The sequence below is a fragment of the Heteronotia binoei genome, unplaced genomic scaffold (assembly GCF_032191835.1).
Source record: "Heteronotia binoei isolate CCM8104 ecotype False Entrance Well unplaced genomic scaffold, APGP_CSIRO_Hbin_v1 ptg000154l, whole genome shotgun sequence".
Lineage (NCBI taxonomy): Eukaryota > Metazoa > Chordata > Lepidosauria > Squamata > Gekkonidae > Heteronotia > Heteronotia binoei.
Window position 1 is genome coordinate 815,263 of NW_026799997.1, and position 17,100 is coordinate 832,362.

The 17,100-nt window shown below is 38.0% G+C and overlaps 1 protein-coding gene across 10 annotated transcripts in view; it reads left to right on the plus strand.

Moving 5' to 3' along the window:
- The window catches only part of LOC132590533 (PHD finger protein 14-like), a 169,335-nt gene that overhangs the window by 48,927 nt on the left and 103,308 nt on the right, over positions 1-17,100 (plus strand). For 9 of the 10 annotated variants that reach the window (XR_009556700.1, XM_060263452.1, XM_060263459.1 and 6 more), the window contains exons 14-15: positions 4,417-4,585; positions 17,024-17,074. Coding sequence is in view for 9 of the 10 variants with exons in the window: in XM_060263452.1 (XP_060119435.1) it covers positions 4,417-4,585; positions 17,024-17,074 (220 nt within the window). In the remaining variant the exon portion in view is untranslated. The remainder of the gene's footprint in view (positions 1-4,416; positions 4,586-17,023; positions 17,075-17,100) is intronic. The other variant, XM_060263456.1, reaches the window with a different exon arrangement.

The window sequence follows — 17,100 nt, forward strand, 5'->3', positions numbered from 1 at the left end:
ACTCACCTTTCTCTACAATGGGGACCAAAGCAGCTTATGTTATTCTCTTCTTTTTATCCACACAACAAACCTGTGAGGTAGGTTAGGATGAAAGTATTTGACCAGTACAAAATGACTCAGTGATCTTTCTTAACAGTATGGGGATTCAGATGTTGGTCTCACAGACTCCACTCTGAAGTTCTAACCATGATACCACACTGGCTTTTACCAGGTGGCTACTGTTGAACCGTAGCAATTAACCAGGCCTAGTTCAGTCATGCAAGTGAGGTTGTATCACATCACTCAGAGGCTGCTTCCAGGCCTAGGGTTACCAGTCTCTAGGTGGGACATGGAAATATCCCAGAATTACAACTGAACTCCAGACAACAGAGCTCAGTCCCCCTGGAGAAAATGATTACTTTGGAGGGTAAACTCTATGGCATTATATTTGGCTGAGTCCACTCCCCTCCCCTCCTCTCCTCATACTAACCCAACATCTCTAAGAATTTTCCAACCTGGAGCTGGCATTCCTAGCAAGGCCTAATCCCAGTGAGTTCTCCCTCAAAAGACAACATATAACTGAAAATGGCCCTGCTCCTCCTGCCTTTTTACTGGCAGAAACTGAAGCCTGAAGGACTATGGCTGCCTAGCAACTGCAGGAAATCTGTTGCTTAAAGCTACAGGTGATCTTTTTTATAATTTTTGGATTTTAATTTTTGGATTTTTTTAAACCTGCCCAGGGTTTTCTTTCTTTTCTTTTTTAGATTTCGCATTTTTCTACAAACCTAGGGCCCATTTCAGGTTTGTAGAAAGATCTGTCTTGCCTGTTTACAGCTCCAGTCATGGGATTTAAGTATCCAAAGATATCTTGACTTCACTGTAGATAATGAAGTAAATGGGTTTTTCCTTTTAATCCAGACTTGAAGTTATTAAGGGCAGGGAAACAGATTTTTTCCATATACTGCAGTGACATCAATTTATTTATTTCAGTTATACCCTGCTTTAAATTGTGTTTGTAAACATCTGGTAACTTTTTTGGTTGAAATTTCTGGTTGAATTTGTAGGTGAAATAATGTAATTGTATTTTGCTAGAGCACAGTTGACTTTTAATCACCAGATTACATTGTGTTGTCATTCACTGGTTTTAGTTTGCTTTTTAATGGAAAGGATTCATTTAAAGTCTTCTGATAAAGAGAAATGCAATCTATACATCTTAAGGTCAGGGAGTTAGCAAGGCCATCTCTTTCAAAAAGCTGCCTTGTCTGTGTCATGAATTTCATGCTTCATCTACACTTCTGATCACAAATGTGGTTTTCACTTTTAATTTAGCTAGAACATACTCAGTGGGATAAAATTATAACAGAGAAGTGGGGCCTTATTGATTACATCCTTTTCATCTTTAGATGTGTCTTGTTATATTCACTTCAAGATTGGGAAGAAGAGTATAGAATAAGACATAAGAACATAAGAAGAGCCCAATATATCTATACATGGCCATTACAATATTGACCATTTTATTCTCAATCCCTTTCCTAATAATCACTGACATAAAGTTTGCTCCTTTCACCTCTGAAATACACTGGGTTGACACTTTCATTGAACTATCCACTGTGACCCCAAGATCTTTTCCCCTCTTGGTCTCAGCAAGTTCAGTAGCCTGTACTTGAAGCTGCGATTTTTTTTGTCCCAAATGTGCATCACCTTACACTTAAGTTGAAGGAAGAGCTTAGTTGTAAATAAGTAGTTCAACAGAATGTTCTCCCTGTTTGTAGACTGCTTGCTATTTTGAGTATTTAAACCCTTAGACAGCTCTGACTGTACATATTCAAGCAGCATCAGATTTAACTTTCCTCCAATATTACTATTATTGGAATTTAGTTTGATATTAATAATACAAATGGTCAGAGGTGGTTCTCAAGACTGTGCTAGTAGAGTTCCCTAATTCAGTTTCCAGGGTGGAAGGCCTATAAGGTAGTGGAGAATTAAATCCGGTTCTCCCAGATAAGGGTCCGTGCAATTAACCGCTACACCAAACTGGCTCTTACAAGTATACACACAAATTGGAGAGCATACCTACAAGATATCAGAATAAAAGGATGTAGCAGTTGGGTGCGGTGCTTTAGGGGGTTCAGAGGTTTCCCAGGATGTTTGGGTGTCTCTGGTCAATAGAAAGTTCCCCCCCCCTTCCCCCATGGCAGGACTGTTGCCATGTTTACAGCCTGCCCACCTGCCCTTCTGTGTGCCAAGTGGGTTGCCTGTTTGCTTGATTGCTCTTCTTTTCTCCTGTCAGCTCTTTGACCACCTTTGCCCACTTTTTTTTCCTGCTTGCCCACTGTGTTCTTCCATTCTGCATATTAACAGTTGTAGTCTTTTCTGGCATGGTAAAGGAGAAGTGAAAAAGTGTAGTGGAGAACCATAGCCAGCTCTAGTTTCCTGTTTCACCTGTTTGAGGTGGCTGTTGCCATGTTTTTGCATGGTGTCTGAGGTTGCTATAGCTAACCTATATGCAGCCCAAGCCCTCTTCTCCCCTCTCCCCCTGCATCTACATATGTGCAGATTCTACTATTTTATTTTTCTCCTTTTGAAAATTTGTTATTTTTTTGCAAGCTGAGGGGCGGTGTTTATAAAAATGGCTATCTTGGCCTGTGTGTGTGCCCCATGGATTCTTTTTTTATCAGCATGGATGTGGACATGGGCATACTTAGCTATATCATGAGCTAAAAGTAGTAAAGAAGCCACCTGTAGTTTAGCAATTTTGGGTGGAATGGCTGGCTTTTCTCACACTAATCTAAAGATTCTGTTATCATGGTTATCACAGAAATGGCATAACATTGCACAAGGTGTGGGACATGGGTTGATTGTGCTCAAGATGCTGATTAAGCCCTGCTTCTCAGTTCTTGTACCCCAAGTATTACCAGGTTTTGGTCCCTATGCTGTTGCTAAGTTGACTCTAGTGCAGCGCAGGCAGGGCATTGTGTCACTGCATCTCAGACTTACACTGAATTACATCATTCTGAGTTGCACTGGCACAAGTCTTAGTTTCCTTCCTGTGATGGTTTCCATCCTAAACAGTCTGGCCTCAGCATTGTGCTGAAAGTATATTTGTATCTGAAGTGTATTCTGGGTTTCAGATCCAAGCATTTTTAGTACAGTAGGATTCATTATGCTGTGCTGTGAAATTGTCATCTCACTAGATGTTTCTTTTGCATTTTTAGTTTACTGAAGGAAAGTCATCTGTTGTCAAGGAGGGTGCCTGTTGCTTGCACAAGTTTAACTGCATAGTGCTTCCTCTTAGCGTTTTCAAATTAAACATTTATGTGTAGAAACTGTATTGCACATTCATATCCAGTGAGCTGTAACTGAGACAGTGTCTCATGCAGACTTTTTGCTTTGCTTAATTGATAGCAATGAAATGTGGTTGACGTTGTCTCTTGGATTTGTATAGGCAGAAGTCTCAGCATCCTCTATAAAATGTCTTTGCTCAGAAAGTTTCATTTATAAGCCTTCATAACCACTGTAGCTCTTACAGTGGTAATTCCTGTTTAATCTCAATGTGAATTATTAATTTTTATTTAAAATGTTAAGGAGATCTAAATGTATGATTGAAAACTTGTTGGCCATTGCTGTGTTCTACCATTCTTTTAGCACTCTCTGGATTGAATGGTTTCCCATTAGAAATCTAACCTTTTCTTTGAATTTAGCCACTACCATCTTTGAAGTGATTGATTGTTTCTTCCAGAGGTGACCTCCCTTGTCAGTCTTTCTCCAGAGAGCAAATTTAGCATAGGATTAAAAGTAGCAGCAGCTAATGAAATTACTGAGGCACGGGGTGGGGGTTGTAGAAGGAATTCCTTTGCATATTAGGCCACACATCCCAGATTTAGCCAATACTCCAAGAGCTTACAGGGCTCTTAGTATAGGGCCTACTGTAAACTACAGGAGGATTGGCTACATCAGGGGTATGTGGTTTAATATGCAAAGGAGTTCCTGCTGTAAAAAAAAGCTCTGCTGAGGCATATATCCTATTAAAAATGTTTATCCATTGAGTTCTGAATTCCTTTTTATTGGTGCCAAATGGGGGAGAAAAAGTGTTTATAAGCAATCTAATTTTGGCCCTGTTTCGGAGACCCTCTTTACATGGACAAATCCTAGCTTACACCCATATGGCACAAGGTTAAGTTATTTTTCTATACTGATCTCTTTCCCACCATGCTACTGAATTGCAAAGTGCTTTTAAAATTCTGAGATTAAAAAGTAGTATATGAAGGGGAGCAAGAAGTCCTGATACAAATTTTTCCTGCACAACTCTGTTTATGAGACTGTTTTGCATTGTAGGGAAAGTCTTTCTCATCCTTTGGGTGTTGTTTTTGATGGCTGCATGCAGTTCTTTTGCTGTGATATCTGCTGTCTTCATTTTGAATTTTTCTGTGCTTCCAGGCAGTGTTCCGAGTGTGACCAAGCAGGTAGCAGTGACATGGAAACAGACATTGCCATGGAAACTTTGCCAGATGGTACTAAACGATCAAGGAGACAGATCAAGGAGCCGGTGAAATTTGTTCCACAGGATGTACCACCAGAACCAAAGAAGATTCCTGTCAGAAACACGGTAAATGACAGCTGGCTGGAAATACACTCTTCTGGTTTAGACTCAAAATTCTAAAAGCACCAGGAACTTCAGTGTGAAAAGTTTATTATATTAAAAAATGAATATGTTTATTGAAAGGTTTGTATCCTGCCACTTCCCATGTACCTAAGTTTAATATATTTTTATTGTTCTGGAAAGACAAATGTTTTGAATAGAAAAGATGCATTTGCTTTAACTTCATCCTCCCTATAATTCTCTTCAGGGTTTTTTGTTGTTGTTGGGGGGGCGGATTATTTAATAGTATGACTTTTTAATGTTTTAATTTAACAGGTACAACTGTACACTGGGTTGGTAATATCAGAATTTTAAGTATTGAATTCAAAAAAGCTATTATTTATTGTGTGGTATGTCCATATCATATAAACATTCCATATGGAAAAAGTTTTTGATGAGGTAGCCCTGTTCTGGAGAGGGTCACATATGCGGGTAATGTTTAGATGTGGGCACAAACTGACTCACAAACCTAAATTTGTGGCAATCTGGGTCTGTTTCGTGGCTCACCAACCAAGGCTCGTGCCATCCTGTCCCCCTAATGAACCTCCCACTAACCTAACAGGAAGGTTTGTGTCAGCAGTCACATTGGTGCCAGTGGTGGAGTTTCTTTAAATGCCTTCAAGCTGTGGTAGTGTAATTCAGCTAGTGAACTCCAAAGGCATTTAAAGCAGCAGCTTGCCATTTAAAGGGGATCCCTTTTGCACATTGGCTTTGGGGGAAAGATCCTAGGGTCCAGTCTGCACACAGCTTAGAGAGCAGGTAGAGGGACATCCTATGGAGGTCCACTGTGAGTATGATGACTAGCTTTCAGGGGGCTGTTTGACACACTCCCTCCCTTTTTACACATTGGACCCTAGGATCTCCTCCCCACCCAGCCAATCTGCATGCAACTTGGACAGTGGGTAGAGGAGGTCTGCTGCAAGTTTAGGGAGGTCTGCTGCAAGTTTGATGCCTCTAGCTTGCAGGGGGGTCATTCTACTGAGCCACTCCCTAGTAATGTTAGATGAACATCTGCATGCATGAATATATATACATTAAAATAATTTCTGTTGTGAATCCAGGCAACTTTCAATAATCTTGTTCATTAGCTAAATCATTTTTGTTTCCATTTTTGTGGCCAAGTCTTTCATAGCTTCATAGTTTTCTCTCTCTGAAGAAACAGATTGTTTCCTTATAGTGGAAATATATTAATCGAAATGGGCTTAGGAGGATGCCCCCCTCCCACAAATAGCTGGCATTTTTGACTGAACCATTTAATTTTAGGGAAATATTTGTCTACCTCATTGTGTGATGCTAAATTATTTGACACTTCTAGACTTAGTTTTAATTCTCAGAGGCAAGGTGTGAGGGTTTTTATTTATTTAGTAATTTTGTCTTGTGGCAATATGTTCTGTATGCTGTAACTAATCTATTTTTAATGAGGTCTTGCTGCAGTCACTTGTCAAAGCTAGACAATAAACTTAAGTCACTTAAATCCCTCGTTCTGGGATGTGTGTGTGGTTTGCTGCCTTGACAAGATTAACCTTCTCTGTGTAGACTGTGGCCTGCTGTGGGTGATTAAGTTCTGTTTTGTAGAAAATGTTCTCTGTGTAGCACTGTCTTCTATTGCCTGTATTAGCACTTGACAGTGTTCTGTGTTACAGTTCAAGAAGTAAGAGGGAATAATATGACAGTAAAAGCAACTTGAATTTTATTCGCTCTGCTTTAAAAAAACCTATGAATGAGTATGATTATTTGTCAAACTGTATTATTAGAACATCTATATGTTTATAGATGTTAAAAAACCTTGTCATAATACAGTTCAGTTACACTTTGTGCTGGTCTTCATGAGATAAGAATTTAGATGAATTTATGTTGCAGGGATGAACCCCCAAATGGAGCATAAATATTTGAATACAGACATGTTTTTCACTTCATTTGAAAGCATGTCTGGTAAAATGTCATAGAAAATGATCACAGAAATCCATTGGATCCCATATCACATGATGTGGACACTGCCTGCCATTTTCTCGTGCTCCTGATGCCATTGAGGGGAGGGGGGAAATACAGGTAGACACCATAGCACCATAGCATTGATCAGTTTCTTGAGGAAAAACAATGTATTGCAACTACTCTTTTTAAAAATTCATTTTGTGAATTTAGCATATTTCTATATCACCTTTCCTCCCAAAGGTGCCAAGACAACTTGTAAGCCCACAGGGCATCAATTAGATCAAATTAATACATGATCATACAGTCCACCACAAACAGCCAGAGAGAAACAAAACATGAGTATGGAAAAAATGGCTTATATCTTTATCATATCTTTTTAGCATCTAAAAAGCCCACTAGGAGGATGTCATATCCTTAGAGAATGGAACCAGCTTAGAGGAGCACTTTTGGTGCATAGGCTTATATGGAGTGAGATGGTCCCTCAGACGATCTTGTAGCACTGTCTTTCCAAAGACTAAAGGCACCCAAAGCATATTGTATCCAGCCCTGTTACTGCTTGGAAGAATGGACGAGTGTATTTTACCATTCATTGCTCACCTGGAGCAACTGCAGTATGCTCCAGGGCACTAAGGAAATTGCCTGAGGGAGTTAGGGCTTTGCAGTGTAATGCTGTTGCTTATATTTTGTTTATTCGTTCAGTTACACTGTTACTCAAATTGCTTTGCAGTCCACTATTTTCTACAATTTTCTTGATTTCTTTTGTACCACCCCTTGTATTCTTTCCAATATGCTATCAGATCTCTCTTACAACTTTATTTCAGCTTTGGAATAGAGATCATTAAAATTTAGTAAACAGTGATTTTTCATTGTTAGATTACTTAGGGCATGATAATGGGAGCAAGGCTGTTTTTGTTCTGGCCATTTTTCACCAACAGAAATAAAAATCTAGAATTTTGTATTGGTCCCAATACTAGGAAAGTTGATCAAGAAAGGAGCTATTCTGTTCTTAATAGAACTGATCTAGTCTGCCACCTACTGTCTCTTTTCACAACCTGTTTCTGCAATGTAGTTTTCCTCTGTAGTGATGTCATTGGTAAAACCCGTTTTCATTAATAATGCACATTTACAATGAAGTACCGGTACCTTTAAGGTTAGGCTTTAAGACAGCCCTGTTCCCAAACATTGTATAGATCTAAAGAAATTGTGGTTTCAAAAGATAATGATTAAAAAGTATCAGGAGAATGTACATGACTTGTCTCTTTTGCCCTTGGTGTTATATAAAACCTCTAGAATAGCACTATATGAAGAACATATACAGGCTTGTGTGTGTGGGGGGGGAGATAATTGACTATAATATCAATATATCTCATTCTCAACATGGCCAAATCTGTGGATACAGAGATTGGAGCTGTGAACAGACAAGGAAATTTGAAATGACGGCTGCCAGGGAGGGGAAAATGAGATGTCCCCTGTATGTCCTTGTGGGTCCCCAACTTGTATTCCCTGTCTGCAAGCAGGTTCCTTAAGATGATTGATATGTTTTTTTAAGGAATCATGCGTCTGCTTATGTACTAAAATCGTGTGAAGAGCTTACCATTTCTTAAAAGACAAAGGAATATACGAACACATGAAGCAACCTTATACTGAATCAGACCATTGGTCTGTCAGGATCAGTATGATCTACTCAAACCGGCATTGACTCTCCAAAGTCTCTGGTAGAAGTTTTTCACATCACTTCTTACCTGATCTTTTACACTGGATATGCTAGGGATTGAACCTAGGACTTCTGTGTGCCAAGCAGATACTCTACCACTGAGCCAAAACCCCTCCCCTATTAGTTATTGGGCCAGTTGGTGAGACTGTGCAAGCTTTTCTTTGCAAGGTTTTTTTTTTAAGGCAGGCAAGAACTGTGACAGAGCCCACTAACCCTGTGTTATAATTCTTTGTAGAACAATATCTCTCATTATATGACCTGGAGGCCAATTATATTGTTTGGTATGACATCTTGAGAGAATAAAAACTTTCTCCTGGAAGCAATGTATTTTGATTCCTGCTGTGGTGACCAGCTTCTTTTAGATCTTTCTGATTGCATATATTGTTGACCTCTAATTTAAGAAGCCAAGGTGGCTAAGATTCAGAATAAAGAGTGTGTAACAGTTGATGTCTGGCATTGTGGTTATTGGTCACAATATAGAGATTCATTCTGAAACTTAGTGTTCAGACAAGCACATATAAGGGGAGGAATATCTTTGTGTATCCTAGACTCAAACTATGTATAACTAACACATGCTGAAGAACTAGTTTAGAAGCAGTAGTAACCAACAAGGCTCTATTTGAGTACTGTTAGTTTGACTAATACACATCATAATTTGATATATTTTGTACCAGCTGAAATTTCCTTCACAGGCAGCTTATCAAAAAGTACAGTGCATTAGTCCAAACAAGAGGTCACCGCTGTCTGTGCAGCTGTAGCACGGCATTTCTTTTACAGGAAGGAATACAGCTAGTGTATTAGTAGAAGCTGACAGATTGGGTCCCTGGTTGCAGCTTCTGACTGAGAATCCAGAAGGAGCTCTGCATGCAGAAGCAGCTGTAACCTGGGAACAGTGCAACACCATCCAACTCCACCAGCTAAAAACAGAAGCACAGATCTTCCTATGGTTTCTAAATTCAGTTATCATGTAAATTCAGTTTTGCTGCTAGCTGGGGCTGTGATCTGATAAACTCCTAGCTCTTCAGCACTAATCAGAATGGTTGTCTGTTGACCATGTTGAGTGAACAGAGCTAAGTATCCTATTTGCTCTCTTGGGTGTCAGTTTATTGAAAATAATCCAATAAAATCTAACTTGAAGAAGAAGTGGGTTGCACTACTTTTTACTCAGAAAGTCCTTACTGGAGCAGATGTGAACTATGCTTATCAGGTAAAAACTCTCCAAAATTGTGAAAACAAGTCAACAGAGGTCCTCTGAAGAAAGGGCAGGAAGATCTTTAGTTGCATGAAAAACTCAGCTTGACAGTGTTGTGTAGATAAAGTGGTAACAGAGGAGTAAGATTTTCAAATAAACTCTAAGTCTCTATGATTTTTCCTTCTCATCCCTACCATTCATGTTTTTTTTCTGCTACCTTCTTGATCCTAATCATTAAACCAACAGTCATGCCAGGAATTTAATTGTGGAAGTTGGGGTAGATGCCCAGGATGTACCATGGTGATTGACCAAGATTGCTTCTTGTTCCAGGAATCAGCTATGGTTTGAGAGGGCAGTTGCCTAAAGAACTTTCCCATATATATTCTTTCTAATTACTTGTCAAGTAACATTGCATTTTCTTTGTTGGACTTTTTAATATACTGGTTGCAGCTATTCTCTGCTAATTTATATCACTTGTCCAATTGAAACTGAAAATCAGCTTTCCTGGTAAAGCTCATCAGCCCAATTTCTGCTACTATTTAGATATTAGCTCTAGGGCCATAGTTTTAGCACCTGGTACTTTTATATTTCTCTTTAATTAAACCCAGATGTAGTTAATTAAAATTTGCATCATGAAAAGTTTCTCTCACTCTCTCTCTCCTTCCAGTTTCCCATTGTCCTTGGGATGACATCCAAAAATAACATCTTAGATGATTCTTACTGTAGACAAAGTGAATGCAAACTAAAAGTAATGTAAGAACAGATACAGATGTAGGCTGCAAGAGTTCCAGATCTGCCTACTGGTATATCTGAAACATCCTGACTTCTTCAACAAAGAAAGCTCTCTGTCATTTGTGAGCGTCCCACCCAAATATGGAGATGGTCTTAGACTGTTTGTTTACAAATGTGCATGGGTGAAGGTATTATTAACAGTGTACTGAGAGTGCAGGTTTTGTGAGGGAAGCAAAAGGTCAGCTTAGCTAAGATCAATGTAATAAGCTTAGTCAGGAGGAATTGCTAGCAGTTAGGAAAGCTGAGAGATGAGAAATTCCTTGATGTACCAAGATTTGGGGGAGGTGAAGGACAGGTTAATAGTGGGAAAAGGAAGAAAATGGGCGTATCTTAAAGCATGTGTCTTGAGATAGGTAGAGTTTGAATTTTTTGTATTTGAGAATTTTTTAAAAATGTGACATGCAACACCTCTAAAAATAACTGCTTAAATTATTTATTAAATTCTGACCTCAGCTTATGGTGCTCATATCACCAGTGACCTATAAGGCTGGAACAAAATTCCACTATCCAATTTACACCAGTATCATTAAGAGCCAGTTTGGCTGTCATTCCCTAAAAGTGTGCTTTTTTCTATTTAAAAAACCACTTGATTTCCTGTTTTAAATACCTGATTTCTGTTTGTTTGGAAAATCTCTGTGCTATTTCTGGAAGGAACCTGCCCAGTTCTAAATTCCTGCAGACCTGAAAAGGGGCAGCTTTTCTTGGTACCCCTAGCTCTGCCTCTCTCAGGCTTCACAAATTCCTTAGCTTGTAGGAAGAAGTCCTGCTATCCTCAGAGGGACTGTATCTCTTGATGGGTGGCTAGGCATTGGAACTGCCACATTGATAGCCTAGTGTTCCATCTGGTGTCACATGTGTTTACAGTTGGTCTTTGACTGATTTGAGGCTTAATTAGTCAATACATATTTTTTCATACCATGTTACCATTATGTCCTCATTTTTTAGATACAGTATAATGGTAGAATATCAAACTAGGATCTGGGTGAGCCAGGGTCAAATCCATACTCTGCCATAAAGTTCACAGGATGACTTTGGACCAATCATTCTCTCTCAGTCTAACCTTCTTCTCAGGCTTGTTAGAATAAAATAGAGTGGGGAGGAACAATATTAACCACCTTGTACTTCTTGAAGGAAGCATAGGATAAAGGTATTCAGAATAAATAGCCAAGATTTCACCTCCTTCCCCTCCTTTAAAAAGATTACCTCTCTGAAGTCACAAACTTAAGAGCATGTTTAAATGCTTTAATGGGGATTGTTTCATCTCAAATATACCTGTAAGACATTACTTGTTTGACCATACTCTCGAGATAAGCAAGTATCCCTGCACAGGCACTGTCCTGATGGGTAAACCATTATAAATAGGGAAATTATAGCATGTGAGAAGAAATAACAGACAATGCAAATCATTTTGCATATTGTAATGATAGAAGCTATCCAAATAATTGGCTGCTGGTTGTGGTGGTGGTTTTTAATGTTCTTGTGTTTTAATGTTCTCATATATATTGGTCTCCAAGCAGTTCATGAGTGAAGAAAAGATTACTGACCCCCTGTTTCACTGAAGGTCTCATTTAGTATCCTACAAAAGATCTCTGGAAACAGCCATCAGAAAAACCTGGCAGTGGTTGTCTGTTTTATGGGACGGTATTTTGCTGCTACTGGGCAGCATGACCCATGCTGCTGTCGTCTTCTCTGGCATTCTCTGAGTGGCTCCTTGTATCAGAAAGTTTTTTGGGGGTGAATTGGCAGCCATCTCACCCCTACTCAGGTGTTACATTTGCTTGTTTTTAAATCCACAACAGTCTGATTAACTAGCAAAAATCTGGCTAGACAAGGTATAGATACAAAGGGTAGGATAAGTACAAGGGATAGGTACAAGGAGCAGGGCTTTGCTTTCACTGGGTCACAGATGTGTGTATTTTTAACCTGTATGATGTTTTTACTTTATTAATAGACTTAACATGTTTTATGTCGTAAATGTTCGTGATAGTTAGCTGCCTCTAGTCCTAGGAAACAAGCAGTGTATAAATTATTTACATAAATAAAATCTCTTGGATGTTGTGAATCACAGTAGCTCCAAGTGTCAAAAGTTTTAAACCAAGTAACTAATTTTTACAACACTGAAGCTCGGAAACTGGTACAGATTGTGATAACCAACAAATAGGCTCATGAAAGAACCAGCTAACACAATAGGCGTGAATATCAACAGGAAATAGAACTTGTGGATTTTTTATTCCCCCCCCCCAAAAATGGGTTTTATTTTATGCAATCACTACATCAAGCTGCAAAGAAAACAAGTCTAGAATAGTAAAGCTCTGGGACAGCATCCTTTATAGATCACAGCTCCAAGCTTCAAGGTGGAAGCTCCTGAAGATAGGCAAGGAGTCTTCTAACAGTAGCATCAAATAGCCTTGATAAGAATCGGAGCATCATAACAGATCCTCTGTGATTGTCTCCCTTTTTTTAAGTATCTAAAAATTGTCATGATCAGGCATGCTAATGGAATAGATAGAATTCTGTTCCAATATAATCAGGCTTTTACTGTGTTCTTTAGATGACTTTATGTTAATTAAATAATTTTATCAAAATAATGTAAGTAATATTGTCATCTAAAATTTTTATTCATTTATCTCGATCTGGATGTCTATATATGGCTTATTTTTTTCTCAAAGGGTGGTGGTGTGGTTCACTGAGCCTGGTAATTTTTAGTTGGTTTCCTATCCTTGACATTGTTAGTGTAAATTAAATTATGTTGCACCATCAATTGGCAGTGCTGGAATAGTTGCCACTTCTGTAGTGATAACCATTCCATCTGCTTTGTGCTAGTAGCCAATAAAAGCAGATGGTGTTGCACTGTGTTGAAATATGTTGTAGATTTCCTTTTTTAATAAATGGGAGAGCTTGGATTTACAATTTGTTTTCCATGCTTGCTTGTTTTCATTGTTGAAAAGGAGTTTGGATATTTCCATATGTCTGTGATGTATCATTAGTGCTGTAGCTTCATGAGTTTATGCCAATAGCTTTTAGTATCATTTCTTAATGCATTTCAGTCTACATTAATTCAAAATTCTATAGTTTGACAAATAGGTTTGGTTTTATGGCCCTAGTTAACATTGAACAATTGGCATTTCGTGAGCCGAGAGGCATTTCTTTCATTTGCATAGGATTAAAATTTGGAGATATTTAATCAAGAATGTAGATGTGACAGCAGTGTGTTCCATTGTTTATAAGAAAGATGTTTAACCAATTTATGATAGTAATGAAACTTCACAATAATAAATCTGGACTCTGAGCCAAACTCTGAAAAGGTGGCATAGAAATATCCTAAATAAATAAATGTGATATATATGGGATTAGGACCCTGCTGTGCCATTTGGTACTGGTACGAATTCTGGAATATATACTGTTTTAAAATTGTACATCTGTGAGGCATTTGTATAATGTGTATGTTATACATATGTAAATAATATGAATCTTGAATCTATGAAACATTTAGGGAAGATACCCTTCCTCCCCTTTCTGTAAGGAAGCTATCAATTTTTCCATCAAGTGACAGCTGACTGATGGTGACATTGTAGGGTTTTCAAAACAGATGTTCAGAGGTGGTTTGCTATTGTCCAGTTCTGTGTCATGACTTTGGTATCCTTTGGTGGTCGCCCACCTGAGTACTAGTAGCTAGGGCTAACCCTTTTTAGCTGACAAAATCGGGCTAGCCTGGGCTTTCCAGAGCAGGGCCGATGGTTTTCAAATGGTATCATAATCTCCCTAAGTTCAGCAGGTCTTAAACATTTATCTGTAATGCTAAACTTATTATTTCTGAAATAATGTCCTAAGCCTTTGTGTCTCAAAGGCAGTTCAGTTGCATGTTGTTTTTCTTACACTGGTTGTAGAAAGGCAGTCAAACAAATGCAATATTGTTTGTTTCAACTTGGATTTGTCTACTGGAATTAGTGTACATACATTGCTGTTAGTTGGCTTTATGCCATAATACTTGAAGCTTCTCTCTATGCATGTATCTGAAGTAGTATTTGTTTGTATCTTTAGGGACAAAGTACTCATTTTCAGAATTTTATTGGGCTACTAAAGTTATAAAGAACTGGTTACATTCTGATCAGTTCCATGACTTGTATGAATCCAGGGTTTGTGAATACCAAATGACCTTAAAGAGCAAATCCCAATATAATATTGTTTTATGATCATAGTAATGACAGACTTTTGCTGCAAATTGAAACCTGCTTATTGAAAAGGAAGTGATCTTGATTTCAGTAGAACTTCTATAGAACTTTCTCTATAGATGTGCTTTTGGTTACAGCTATAGCACATCTTTGTTTTCAGCTGTACCTGTGATCTTCTAAAGTATATTGAATGTTGTCCGAAGAGCTACTTTTAAGCATACCAAGGGGCTTTGGCATACCCACTGGGAATTTAAAACTTTTAAAATTTCAGCAAGAATCCCCTTGCTATATCATAAACTTCCATTGAAAGTTTTCTCAGTTTAAAGAGCTTTGCCATGAAGGACTTGAGTAGAGGCGTGCAGCAAAAAAAGAAAAGAAAAGTGATCCGGATATATTGGAGCTGAACAAAATTTGGTAGGCTTGGTTTTCTGAGTTCCATATACTGTTATGGTATTCAGATCTGGGTTTTCCCTCCAGGTTTCCATTATTTTTCAGCTCCATTATTCACAATGGAAAATTGTATGGGGAGAGGCCCTTGCGGTGTTTTTAAAGGTTCTGGCACCACAATTTCAGGGGAGCTGTAATGTAAAACCTAGGAAAGCTATTGAAGCAATTGCTGAACCAACCAATGTAACACCTGATAATCTGAAACAATATAAAACACAAGAATCCACCCACAAAACACCAAAATTTATGAACTCAACACAAACTAATTCCAGCAAAGAACAAACTTAAACAACAACACTTGAAAGTTACAGAATCCCACTTAAAGCAGCCTGTACCAAGCCAGTACCAAGACCCAGGAGACAAAGAAACAATAGGGGGGCAGAAACAAGTTTTGGCAGCCTGCAAATGCCTGCTTCTGAAATTCCTGGTTAATTCCTACTTAATCTTGAATATTTTCAGGACTCTCTCTTGATATTCCAAAAAAATCACATATATATTTGGGGGAACTAAATATATCTGAAAAATACCAATAGGATATTTTTCAGATATATTTTTGGTTCAGTTTTACCTGAATTCACATTCCTAGATTGGAGAAGCTGCTCTGCAGAAAACACCTTTGGCATTGCAAACTACTTGCATTGTTCTTTGGATTTTGGCCATAGAAATCAAAATGTGCTTAGAATTGAGGTGTAATAACTTTTTGAAATGCTTTATATATTTATTTGAAATTCTTGGTTTTATTCTTTTTTTAAAAAGGGCATATTCAAGTTAAGTTTGGAAGCCACATGTTCAATTCCTTGTACACTTATACTGCTTTGGATTGTAGCTGTAATTAAGAAAATGATATTGGATTTATATCCCTCTCTCCTCTCCGAAGAGTCTCAGAGCGGCTCGCAATCTCCTTTACCTTCCTTCCCCACAACAGACACCCTGTGAGGTGGGTGGGGCTGGAGAGTGCTCTCACAGCAGCTGCCCTTTCAAGGACAACCTCTGCCAGAGCTATGGCTGACCCAAGGCTATGCTAGCAGGTGCAAGTGGAGGAGTGGGGAATCAAACCCGGTTCTCTCAGATAAAAGCCCACACACTTAACCACTACACCAAACTGGCTCTCCACATCATGAATATAAATGCCGCATATTTCTTACAATGTTTTCAGTCTATCACTGAATTTCGTAAGTTTCTGTGACCTTTTCTTGATGAAATGCTGTTCTCAATTGTTCAAAGCATTCCCTGAAATATTTGATGGGGGATTGTGTGATTTAAATATTATGTTCAGACAAATTCAGAGATTTACATTGAAATTGTTTTCGCTGAAGTAATACTTGTAAATTTAAAAATAATATTGCATTTACTTCAACGTTATTTAAATTGGGGGAGGCAGACAAAGGCTCACCTACTCCAATCTAAGCCCACTGAAATAATTTTTAGCACATCCTAAGAACCATGCGTGATAGCTTGTGTACATAGCTGTTACTATTTCAACAAATGTATCTATGCCATGTTAGTCACTGTAGGACCTCAGTTTCATTGGCTATAACATCATTTCCCTATCAGATTGGATATTACAATATCATTTCAACCATGTGATAGGATATATATTAGTAAACATTGTAACTTTGGCTGTGCTTATCAGATCATAACCAATCAGTTGAATTCATAACTGGAGTTTTGGATTATTATATGTATTTGTAATTTCTCTCTCTTCCACACTTATAAATCATTAAAACGTACATATGCTCTCTCAAACAATGGCTAAAGATAATCTGAAAAACATTCATTACAGGTTTGAAACTGCCAGGTTTGCTTAATATTGCATTACTAATGGAATCCATTCATTTTTATTAGCTTTACAAAACAGTGAATTTTTAGAAATGGAAAGCACTAGAAAACTTTCTAGAAAATTTTCTGCCTCACCTTTCTAAAAGGAAGAAGTAAAATTTCTTAATAGTTTTTATATAGAACTTTTTAGATAAAAGATTTGATTTCCCAAAACTTTCCTCCCTGTTTGAACCCTCATAACTGGCACATACGTGGAGACAGAATATGGAATCTCCGTTTGTTTATGGAGAGATTTTTTTTATAAAGAACAGCCTCTGATCTTTGGACTCTTCTGTTCAAGTTGATTGGTCTTAATTTGAAAATATATTTATTTTTAGAGAACTAGAGGAAGAAAACGAAGCTTCTTTCCAGAAGAAGAAAAAATTGAGGTTGGATTATTGTAATTTATTTATTT